At 34.7% G+C, this 12219-nt stretch overlaps 1 protein-coding gene across 4 annotated transcripts in view; it reads right to left on the bottom strand.

Annotated features, from left to right (window-relative positions):
• CCSER1 (coiled-coil serine rich protein 1) overlaps nucleotides 1–12219 on the bottom strand; it is a 1308992-nt gene that overhangs the window by 1140946 nt on the left and 155827 nt on the right. For all 4 annotated transcript variants that reach the window (XM_068542049.1, XM_068542050.1, XM_068542051.1 and 1 more), the window contains exon 2: nucleotides 5761–7125. In XM_068542049.1, the coding sequence (XP_068398150.1) occupies nucleotides 5761–7084 (1324 nt within the window). In that variant the 5' untranslated portion in view covers nucleotides 7085–7125. The remainder of the gene's footprint in view (nucleotides 1–5760; nucleotides 7126–12219) is intronic.

The raw sequence follows: 12219 nt of genomic DNA, 5'->3' as shown, positions 1-12219 counted from the left end.
AGACAATATGGCACTGGCACAAAAACAGAAACAGAGGTCAATGGAACAAGATAGAAAGCCCAGAGATAAACCCATGCACCTATGGTCAACTAATCTATGACAAAGGAGGCAAGGATATACAATGGAGAAAAGACAGTCTCTTCAATAAGTGGTGCTGGGAAAACTGGACAGCTACATGTAAAAGAATGAAATTAGAACTCTCCCTAACACCATATATAAAAATAAACTCAAAATGGTTTCAAGACCTAAATGTAAGACTGGACACTATAAAACTCTTAGAGGAAAACATAGGAAGAACACTCTTTGACATAAATCACAGCAAGATCTTTTTTGGCCCACCTCCTAGAGAAAGGGAAATAAAAACAAAAATAAACAAATGGGACCTAATGAAACTTCAAAGCTTTTGCACAGCAAAGGAAACCATAAACAAGACGAAAAGACAACCCTCAGAATGGCAGAAAATATTTGCAAACGAATCACTAGACCAAAGATTAATCTCCAAAATATATAAACAGCTCATGCAGCTCAATATTAAAAAAACAAACAACTGAATCAAAAAATGGGCAGAAGACCTAAATAGACATCTCTCCAAAGAAGACATACAGATGGCCAAGAGGCACATGAAAATCTGCTCAACATCACTAATTATTAGAGAAATGCAAATCAAAACTACAGTGAGGTATCACCTCACCAGTTAGAATGGGCATCATCAGAAAATACAAACAAGAAATGCTGGAGAGGGTGTGGAGAAAAGGGAACCCTCTTGCACTGTTGGTGGGAATGTAAATTGATATAGCCACTATCGAGAACTGTTTGGAAGTTCCTTAAAAAACTAAAAATAGAATTACCACATGACCCAGCAATCCCACTACTGGGCATATACCCCGAGAAAACCTTAATTTAAAAAGACACATGCACCCCAATGTTCATTGCAGCACTATTTACAATAGCCAGGTCATGGAAGCAACGTAAATGCCCAACGACAGATGAATGGATAAAGAAGATGTGTTACATATATACAACAGAATATTACTCAGCCATAAAAAGGAACTAAATTGGGTCATTTGTGGAGACGTGGATGCATCTAGAGACTGTCATACAGAGTGAAGTAAGTCAGAAAGAGAAAAACAAATATCGTATATTAACGCATGTATGTGGAACCTAGAGAAATGGTACAGATGAACCGGTTTGCAGGGCAGAAGTTGAGACACAGATGTAGAGAACAAAAGTATGGACACCAAGGGGGGAAAGCCGTGGGGGGGGGGGGATGGTGGTGTGATGAACTGGGCAATTGGGATTGACATGTATACACTGATGTGTATAAAACTGATGACTAATAAGAACCTGCTGTATAAAAATAATAATAATAAAATTCAAAAATTAAAATAAAGAGAAAGAAAGAGAAATTAAGAAAACAATCCCATCTACAGTTGCATCAAAAAGAATAAAATACATAGGAATAAATTTAATCCAGGAGGTGAAAAATATATACACTGAAAACTATAAGAGACATTGATGAAAGAAAACGAAGAAAATAAAAATAAAGTGATATTCCATGTTCATGAATTGGAAGGATTAATATTGTTAAAATGTTCATACTACCTAAAGGGATCTACAGATTCAATGCAATTCCTATCAAAATTACAATGACATTTTTCACAGAAATAGAAAAAAGAAATCCTAAAATTTGTACAGAACCAAAGAGGACCCCAAATAGCCAAAGTAATCTTGATAGAGAAGAACAAAGCTGGAGGCATTACATTTCCTGGTTTCAAACTATATTACAAAGCTACAGTAATCAAAACAGTATGGTACTGGTGTAAAAATAGACACATAGATCAATGGAACAGAAGAGACAGCCAAGAAATAAACCCAAACAAATGTGGCAATTAATTTTTGACAAAGAACCCAAGAATATATAATGGGGAAAAGATAGTCTCTTCAATAGACAGTGTTGGAAAATGGACAGTCACATGCGAAAGGATGAAACTGGGACCTTATCTTATACCACACACCAAAATCAACTAAAATTGATTAATGACTTGAAAGTTAAGACCAAAAACTGTAAACCTCCTAGAAGTAAACATGGGGATAAGCTCTTTGACATTCATCTTGATAATGATTTTTTGGATTTGATATGAAGAGCAAAAGAAATAAAAGCAAAAATAAACAAGTAGGACTACTTCAAACTAAAAAGTTTCTGCATAGAAAACAATAAAAAAGAAAGAAAGAAAGAAATATAAGACAACCAATTGGACCAACTGGATGGGAGAAAATATTTGCAGATCACATAACCTATATGGGGTTAATATCCAAAATATACACAAAATTTATACAACTCAATAGCAAAAAAAAAAAAAAAAAAAAAAATTAAAATGGGCAAAGGACCTAAGTAAACATTTTTCCAAATAAGACATACAAAAGGCTAACAGGTACATGAAAAGGAGCTCAACATCCCTAATTATCTGGGAAATGCAAATCAAAACCACAATGAGATATCACCTCACTTTTGTTAGGATGGCCATTATCAAAAAGTCAAAAGACAACAAATGTTTTTGAGCATATGGAAAAAAGGGAACCCTTGTGCACTGCTGATGAGAATGTAAACTGGTGCAGCCACTATGGAAAATATTATGGAGGTTCTTCAAGAAATTAAAAATAGAGCTACTATATGATCCAGCAATCTTCTGGTAATATACCCAAAGGCAGCAAAATCACTATCTCAAAGACATATCTGTACTCCCATGTTCACAGCAGCATTATTCACAATAGCAGAGGTTTGGAAACATCCTAAGTATGAGAAAAGAGGAATGGATAAAGAAAATGCAGTATCTACATACAATGGAATATCATTCAGCCTTAAGAAAGAAGGAAATCCTGTCATTTGTGACAACATGGATGAATCTTCAAGATATGCTAAGTGAAATAAGCCAGACAGAGAAAGACCAATACTGCATGGTACCACTTATATGTGGAATCTTTTTTAGAAAGCTGTACTCATAGAAACAGAGAGTAGAAAAGTGGTTGCCTTGGTAAAAGGGTACAAGCTTTCAGTTATAAGATAAGTAAGATCTGAGGATCTAGTGTATAACAAGGTGACTATAGTTGATAACACTGTATTGTATAAGTGAAATTTGCGAAGAGTAGAACTTAAATTTCTCAAAAACAAAAACCAAAAAGGTAAATATGTGACGTGATGGATGTATTAACTAACTTGATGGGGGAGGGGGGAATCCTTTCACAATGTAACATATATCAAATCATCACTTTGTTCACTTTAAATCTACAATTTAATTTGCCAATTATACCTGAATAAAGTTAAAAAAATGCAAACTACAATCACACCCCCCCACTTCCTAATCCTCTTTTCTGCTTTAAACTCATCCTCAGCAGTTATTACCATCTGACATTTATTTATTTGTATATTAATTGTCTGAGTATTCCCAGTAGAAAGTAAGCTTTATGAAGGAAGGAATTAATTCATTTTGTTCATTGCTATACCCTTAGTGCTTAAAACAGTACCAAAACAATATTTGTTGAATGAATATATGAATGAATTAAACTGTTCTGTTTGGGCTCATCTATGGGTTTAAAGACTCTTGGCTAGAACCTATTAAGCCAACATATGGCAGTTTTTTCAGTAACTTTTTAAGCTAATGAGTAAAAGTTAAATTGCCAGAGAGGTCAAAATTCCATTAATAATTCTGATATGAATGTACACCCAGCACATTCAGATGTATATTAAATATTAGCTTAAACTTATTTCATAATAAATACAGAATAAATTTAGTATTATGGGATTTGGCAACTCTTTCTTACATAAAATACATTTGTCTAAATGGCTTTAAAATCTTTAAACTTCTAAATTATAAAATCCTTATGAATAGCAGATGAATATCTCCTATTGATGAAAATGAAGAATAGTATGCAACCAACTTTTCCTTTTTGATATGACCAGCTTATTTGCCTGTCTCTTTCTATTTTACAAGTTGTAGATACTATGAATTATCACCTAATGTCCAGGAACAGGCATCATGGTGTCAAATTCAGTGAAATTAATGTGTTAAATGGCTTGCAATTAGGATCTCAGTCAACAGATTAATAATCAGCAAGATAATTGTTGGTCATTCCCTAGTTTCCAAAGAGATAAATATTTATTCAGTTTGACATTGAGGCAAGTCACCATTTCTAAATAAGAATTAGATATAATCAAAATAATTACACTTTTACCTTTTTGGGTGCAATTTTCTAAAAAACTGCCTACATTCTAATCTGAGGTCCACTGTTGGCTAACAATGTGATTTCATGAAGTTATTTAACTTAATCCTAAACCTTAGTCATTAATAACTTCCACATAAATCTTTGGTTAGTACTAAATAAAACAGTGCATGCAAATTGCTTAGCACATCTTTGGGCACATAGTATCATCATCATTATCATTCCTATAATTATACTAGAGTTAAGGAATTAAGCAGGTATAACTAAATCCCAAAATACAAGCAAGGCTACCAAGACAAAAAATGAAAAAAGTAGGCAGATGTGTAAAAGTGATTTTGTCTCAAATGTGAAAAAATATGAAGACAGTTGGAAAATTAAGGCATGCATTTAAAACTGTAAAATTGCTATATTCATGGAGAGACTAGTTAGGTGAGTCAGATAAACTTATGATTCTTGACATTATATAATACATAATTTCACTGATTACAAATTTTATTTAATATTTTAGTATTATTCTTAATGTTTTGGAAAGAGCCTGGGTCATGACATGTAGTACAACCTAGTCATTAAGAGCCTGAAATTTGGATTCAGATAGTTGTAATTTGGCTGTGCTACTTACCATCTGTATAATCCCTTGGTCTCAGTTTTCTCATGTATAAAATGGGGAACATACTAGTGCCTACCTCATAGGGACTGTATCCTAAACAATTACTTATGAACTTTGTGACTTTGGACACATTACTTAACCTGTCTGTGCTCCAATCATCGTGCCTATAGAATGAGTTAGAATAATAGTAGTGATTTCCATCACTTCCAGATTCAATAAATTAATGTATCCAAAGGGCACAGAACAGTAAATGGGACATATTGTTGGGAGAACTATTAGTGTTAGTAGTAGTAGTAAAAGTGGCAGCAGTGGTAGTAGGAATCACACAGTACAGAAAAAAGAATAAAAATGTCAAATACAGCCAGTAGGTATTATATATTCAACAATTCTCTTGAACTGAATTTTATATTGAAAAACCATGTTTTCTGTTAAATAACAGACTGGAGTATATCAACCTTCCCTCCCTCTTTCTGTGCCAAAACATGGATCCTATTTAATAATAAAAACTTTGTTAAAATAGGAAAAAGAATTTAAATTATACAAATTTCTTTTATAATGATTGTGTCTGGGCTATATCTACTCTTTAACTAAGAAATACCAGTACTCTATCATGAACTATAAAAAAGCTAGCCCTTATTTTAGATAAAGCCACATTGCAAATAAAATTAATTTCCTTCCACTTTCTTCTGAGGGTCAGAATCTGAATTACACAACTAAGAAAAATAAGTAACATGGATGAATTACATTTTCAGCATGATACGAATGAAGTAAGTTTAAGCAGAGAAATGATTTAAGACAAATTATAAATAGGAAAGAATATTAAAGAGTGAAAACTAAGAAAAATGTCGTTTCCATCAGATAGAATAAGAAAATTGAAGAAATTATAATGAAAATTATAATTCATATCATTTATTATACAAAGAAAATCATCATACCTTTGGCAGGATTTGCATCATATCCATATGATGTTTTGTTTAAAATATAATGATCACCAGAAGAGGGTATTATCCTTGAATCTGAAATAGGATGGATCCCTTTAACACGTTCAGCTATTGCTTTACGTTGCTCATAAAATCCAAGTTTCCTTGGGGAACTTGTTGCCAACATTGTTTCACCATTTTGTATCACCATATGTTCTCCTCTTCTTGTATCTGCTGATAGGTGAATCTCTGAGTCACTCGCATTCATAGCAGGTAGTTCAGTGATTTGCAATAACACTTCCTTCTGATTAGCAGCAGAGGTTTCTGGTAAGGATTTAGATTCAGTGCTACACCGACCTTCTAACCTGTATTTCCCAGGAGACATAATTGCACAGGGAACAGTTCCCATAAGGTCTATTGTTGTCTTTGTAGCAGCAGCAGGATTGGGAGAAATCTGAGAGGTAGAATCACTGTGGCCAAAGTTGTCACAGTGGGATGCCATGCTTCCACTTTTAGGAAATGCATCTGCTTCAGACACAGAATCTTCAGTCAAGGCTAAGAACTCTGAAGGTGTCTGAGCTGTAGTAAAATCAGCAGAAAGCAGTGGAGATTGTAAAGAGCTTCCCGCCCGTTCTGTTACATCCACAGAACACGATGGAGAAGCTCTTAGTAATACAGGTTCCCTCTCTTGGTACTGTGCAATTTCCAGTGAGAATTCAGATTGCTGTACCAATGAAATGGATTGGCTCTGTGGAACTGGCTTAGAAAATTTATAGTGAGATGAAAAAGATTTAGTAAGAAGCTTCTTTGTTGACTGCTTAACAGAACGGCGAGTTTGTTCTTCTGTGAATCCAGAATCATCCCCCTCACTTTTGCCAGAACTTAGGCAATTTATAAAGACATTCTTATTAGTCGAGTGCTCCTTTTCTCTTTCAAAATCCTCTGTCAAAGATCTTGTTATCTTCTTATTTCGTGAACTGCTAAAACCAACAGAATGTCTTCCCCTGGTTTTAGTATGTTCTTCCAAACTCAGTTTTTGCATACTGCTGTGACCAGGTTGAGCACCATTTGAAATACTAAGGTTCTGGTTGGTAGGTTCTTTCTTAGGTTCACTCCCCTTCTTATGATGGAAGCTAATGGAAGGAGTACGGAAGAGGCTCCTGCGTTTACCTGTACTACCTGAGCTTGAGTTAGTGCTGGAAGGAGATGAACTGTGTACACCGACTGTATTACTGGAGGAGGGTGAAGAAGGAAGAGAATCATGTTTTCTGCTAATACTCCTTCTGAATATTGGCAACCGGGAGACCAGAGTAGATCGTCTTGATCCGGAGTCCCCCATTGGGACTCCAAGGCTTGCACTGTGACAGCCAACTTAGCAACCTGAGAAGAGTTAAAACAAATAGAACAAGTTAATAGAATTCAATTATAAATAAGACATTTTAAAACATAACATTGGTTTTTCAGTCACGACACAGAATTTGTTATACTAAAATAATAAATAGTAAAATTCTGATACTTAAAGAATTTTCTGAATTTCTATGTAGCAAAATATCCAGTAATTTGCATAGAAATTTTATAATGGTGCCACCACTTCACAATGACCAAGAATATTTGAAGTGTAAATTTGTATTGGGAGACACGAGATTACTATTCAAGACTCAGCCTTACTACTCACACCAGTTCTATAATTTGGTAAATTGTTTAATCTTAACTTTTTATGTTTATTTATTTAGATTTAGTAGGCATATGACAGCCACCATCATTGCTCTCTGGGTAAAATGCCCCACCACTGCCTCTGTTGGCCAGCACCAGATGTACCATGCGACTCAACAAGTAATTGACCTGAGCTTAACAGAACCACAGACCAGACTAAGGTATGACCTGACCCTAGAATCTCTACTCAAAGAAAAAACCAATTGGAACAGGTTCTTCCCCTTGGTGTATGATTTAGTAAGTTTAGAGATAATTAGACCACTGGCAGAGGAAAGTAAACCACATCATAAAGGATCTAGAGTAGAGTTATAAACAAGATAAAGTTATGAGGAAACCACAGCCATGAGTTGAAGAAAAGACAAATGAAAGCTAACTCAACTGGTAATGCTAAGACAAGTGGAGACTACATGCAGAGAAAAGCAGAAGCATAGAAAACTTATGAACCATATTAATGTCAGGGTATTGATGATGAAGACAAAGAAGAAGGATGAGGAGGAGAAGGTGGCCGCTGCAGTTCATTAACTGTGATGCACCAAGTACTTGAAACAGATTATCTCTTTTAATGCTTATAACTATAGAAGTAGATATTACTATGGTCACTTTACAGCAGAAAGATAAGTTGCCTATGTCACTCAGCGGATAAGTGCTAAAGCAGGACTAAGAAACTAAGCATTATCTAACCACAGAGTCAGTTCATAATCAGCATGGTATATACTGCTTTCACTAGAGTGAAAAGCCAAGAGCTTATGTTGCTGAAGGCCCAGATATGTTTCCACTTCAGAAATTCCTAGTTGTATGGTAGATCTTTCTCTTACGGTGACTGCTATTTTTCACTGGTTTTTATAATGTGCCATGATTTGGTTCCTATTTTGTTTTGTTTTGCTTTGTTTCTAAATTTCACTTAATTCCTTAACTATAATGTGCACACCCCTGCTTTGTCAACTTGAATCATGCTGTTTCTTTTTGTTATTTATTGCAACCAAAACTAACAATAATAAATACTACATAAAATGACAGGCCCTCCATTTTATCATCCTTGCAGATAAATTATTAGATTGATCACGTAAAATACTTTCATGTCCTTGAGGAAGTGTATGACAAAAATGGAAAATATTTTCTCTTTCACATAGGCGTTTTTAAATATTTGATATTTTGTTCTAAATGATATAAAATCAATTTGCCTTTCATGACTTTTATTGGATGATCTTTAATTGCACTCACTGAATTTGAATTTAAATCAAACTATGTGTGAACCACTTCTAAAACACTTAAGTATTCTTGCAAGGCTTTAGCTGAAGAAAGCTTAAAATACAAAGACATTCTAGTTTGTGAAGTCTTTCACAAATTAAAACTATCTCATTTTCCTCCCAGCTTAGATGTTCTGAAATGGATACAAAAAATAATACAATTTTGTTTACACTTTCACTCTTAATAATGCTTTAATTAACATCATTCTCAGCTGCGATTTTTTTACTTATAGGCAAGATTTCCATTCAATGCCCAGTGAATAATTTTGCTCTAATAAGAGCATGATCAACCATAATGATTTGCAGCTGGTGGTGAACCTATGGCCTTCAATGTATTAATGTCAAGATATTTACCATTATTTTTGAAATATCTTCAGAATTTATGTATATTGAAATATTTCTTGACCTTTTTTTAGTATTTCTTACATTTGTATCAGCAATCAAAAATAAAAGAGTGAATAAATCCCATGTCTCTTAGGCAAGTATTCAAAGGATTTAACTAATGAAAAATTTTCAGAAAAAAGAATTACAATAAAATTCTTAATGAAAACCACCAGACTTCCATTTACAATACATATGTGCTACTAATATATCTGTCTTAATTTAAGTAAAAACACCATAGATACACAGAGATATTTATACACTGAATGGGATGACACGGAATAGATATAAAATCTATTAGAGATAAAAATCTTTTGTTTCACTTTATCTACAGATAGTCTTTTAAATGAAGTTCTTTATTCCAGCTAAATGAGAGAGACAAAATATCTATAGGTTGGAATTATCCATATTCTTTAGAAAGACTTTAAAATCTATGTCTCATATTTCATTCTCCAATTGCATTGATTACTACTTGCCACTTCCTGTTCACTTTCACCATCAAGGCATTAGCAAAAGTGGAACCATCTGCTTGGAATGTCCTTCCAGGAACTGTGATGTGGTAAAACTCCTATTTCTACAACATGGTCCCTCCCAGATGCCATCTCTGATCCCCCTTCCTACTCTCTTCCATTTTGGACTTAGTACTCCTCCTTTATGCATCCTCAAGTATTACCTTACATCGTAAACATCTATTTATCTATCTGACTTTACTATTTTACCTTAAGCTTTTTTTTTTTTTAATTTTATTTTTGGTTTCATTGGCTTTTCATTGCTGCAGGTGGGCTTTCTCTAGTTGTGGCGAGCGGGGGCTACCCTTCGTTGTGGTGCGCGGGCTTCTCATTGCGGTGGCTTCTCTTGTTGTGGAGCATGGGCTCTAGGCGCATGGGCTTCAGTAGTTGTGGCACAAAGGCTTAGCTGCTCTGCGGCATGTGGAATCTTCCTGGACCGGGGATGGAACCCATGTCCCCTGCACTGGCAGGCGGATTCTTAACCACTGCATCACCAGGGAAGTCCCTACCTTAAGCCTGTTAATGGCAAAGGCCATTTTTGCTTTGCTTTGAGACCCCAGGTGCCTAATACACAATTAGTACCTATAGAGTCAATGGATTTCATAAAATGAAGTTTTCACTTGAACACAACAGTATTTCAAACACAAACATATTTTTCTGTCTCACTACCAAAAATGAAATGCTACAATTTTGAGGTTAATTATGTTGAATTACAACTTTTAGAGTCATAAGTTAATTGAAAGCCTTCAAACTGTAAAATCAATAATCTACAATTTGCTAACATTTGAAGACAATGTTAACAAGTTGAATAACAATATATCATCAAATCAACTTCAACTTATTCATGAAAGACAAATACAACATTACAACATGATAATTTTATTTTTATTACAAATTTATTATTATAACAATTTCCTTTAATTCCTTAGCAAACCTTGTACATATTTTCATATATTTGTATAAATTTCCAAATCAGATAAAATATATTTTCTCAATTCTCATCTAATGTTTGTTGGTTCGGAAGTCATAGTCACTTTAACTGTAACAGGTCCTAAAAACACACAGGTTGAATTAGACCTGCCCATAGTCCAGGGATCTTTATTACCATAAATATTTTCTTTGGAAAAACAAATTCTGTATGTAAGAACAGTGTCTTCTAATTATACTTCTAATGCTGTCTAAATAAACAAAAGTTATACTGACCTGTAGACAATACTACCTCCACAGATGCAGACTGACTGTATTAGAAGTGGTATGAAACTCAGTTTGAACTCAACTGAAGAAATAGGATCCTTTGTTCTTGAGCACCACGATTTAACAAAAAGCTCCCAGAAAGTACTTTATTCAGTGATCTCTACAACCTTAGCAAACACTATCATTACCCTTAATAGAGCACCACATTATATGGCAGATCTATTCTGAATAAAATTGGAGCTGAATTTCTTAATTGGCATGGTTGAGAAAGATGTAAATTCTAGTTCAAGGGGTTATATGGATCATTAATTTGTTACCTATTTAATATTAGAATAAAAGTAAAATACCTTAAAGAAGTAAGATATGCTGAAAAAAAATTATACTTTTTTCCCATAATTCCAAAGGCATTAACCAAAGACATAAAATAACCTTGAAGGGTTTCACAGCTATCATCTTGGAAACTGATTACCATATGCACAAACAGGTATGTCTATCTGTGCAGGTAAGAGAAACAAAACAAAACCCCCTTAATCTTTTTCTTTCCTGTCATTTTTCTATTTTCCTAGAATTTGGACAGCCCTCATATTTTTTCACTATGAGCCAAAGATGATGAAGGGACCTGATATCCCACATCTGAGATAGACTGAGTATCCTTTGTCTCTCTCCCAAAATTAGTGGTATATTATTGCAAAAACAAGCCTACACAAACAAAGTACCCTTTACACAGACATGCAATCAGCATAAAAAAAATTTTGGTTTCAAATCCAAGCTCTGCCACTTACCAGTAGCATGAATGAGAACACAGATAATAATTATTTTATAGTGATTTTTCTTTAAGGATGGAAGGTACAACATCACAAAGAAACTTAACACTCTGCTTGGTACAGAGTAAATTTGCACTTTCTTCCTTTTTTAATGAAATGCATTCAAGCAAGTGGTGCATGATGGTACAGCACATAGAGTGATTATGAAAATGAGCTACTTTTCAAAATCTGCCCCAATCACTCTATTTAAAAAATCATCAAAAATTTCGGGGGGGCGCTTCCCTGGTGGCGCAGTGGTTGAGAATCTGCCTGCCAATGCAGGGGATGTGGGTTTGAGCCCTGGTCTGGGAAGATCCCACATGCCACGGAGCAACTAGGCCCGTGAGCCACAACTACTGAGCCTGCGCGTCTGGAGTCTGTGCTCCGCAACAATAGAGGCCGCGATAGTGAGAGGCCCACGCATCGCGATGAAGAGTGGCCCCCGCTCGCCGCAACTAGAGAAAGCCCTCGCACGGAAACGAAGACTCAACACAGCCAACAATAAATACATAAAAATAAATAAATAAGTTTAAAAAAAAAAATTTCAGGGGGAGGTGGAGGTGTATAAATTGGGCTCAGTATTCTAACCCCTTATGATAAACATCCCTAAAGTATACATTTTTATTG

The sequence above is a fragment of the Eschrichtius robustus genome, chromosome 4, assembly GCF_028021215.1.
Source record: "Eschrichtius robustus isolate mEscRob2 chromosome 4, mEscRob2.pri, whole genome shotgun sequence".
Classification (NCBI taxonomy): Eukaryota; Metazoa; Chordata; class Mammalia; order Artiodactyla; family Eschrichtiidae; genus Eschrichtius; species Eschrichtius robustus.
The sequence above is the reverse complement of the archived record's forward strand: the minus strand, read 5'-3'. Positions and strand labels throughout refer to the sequence as shown.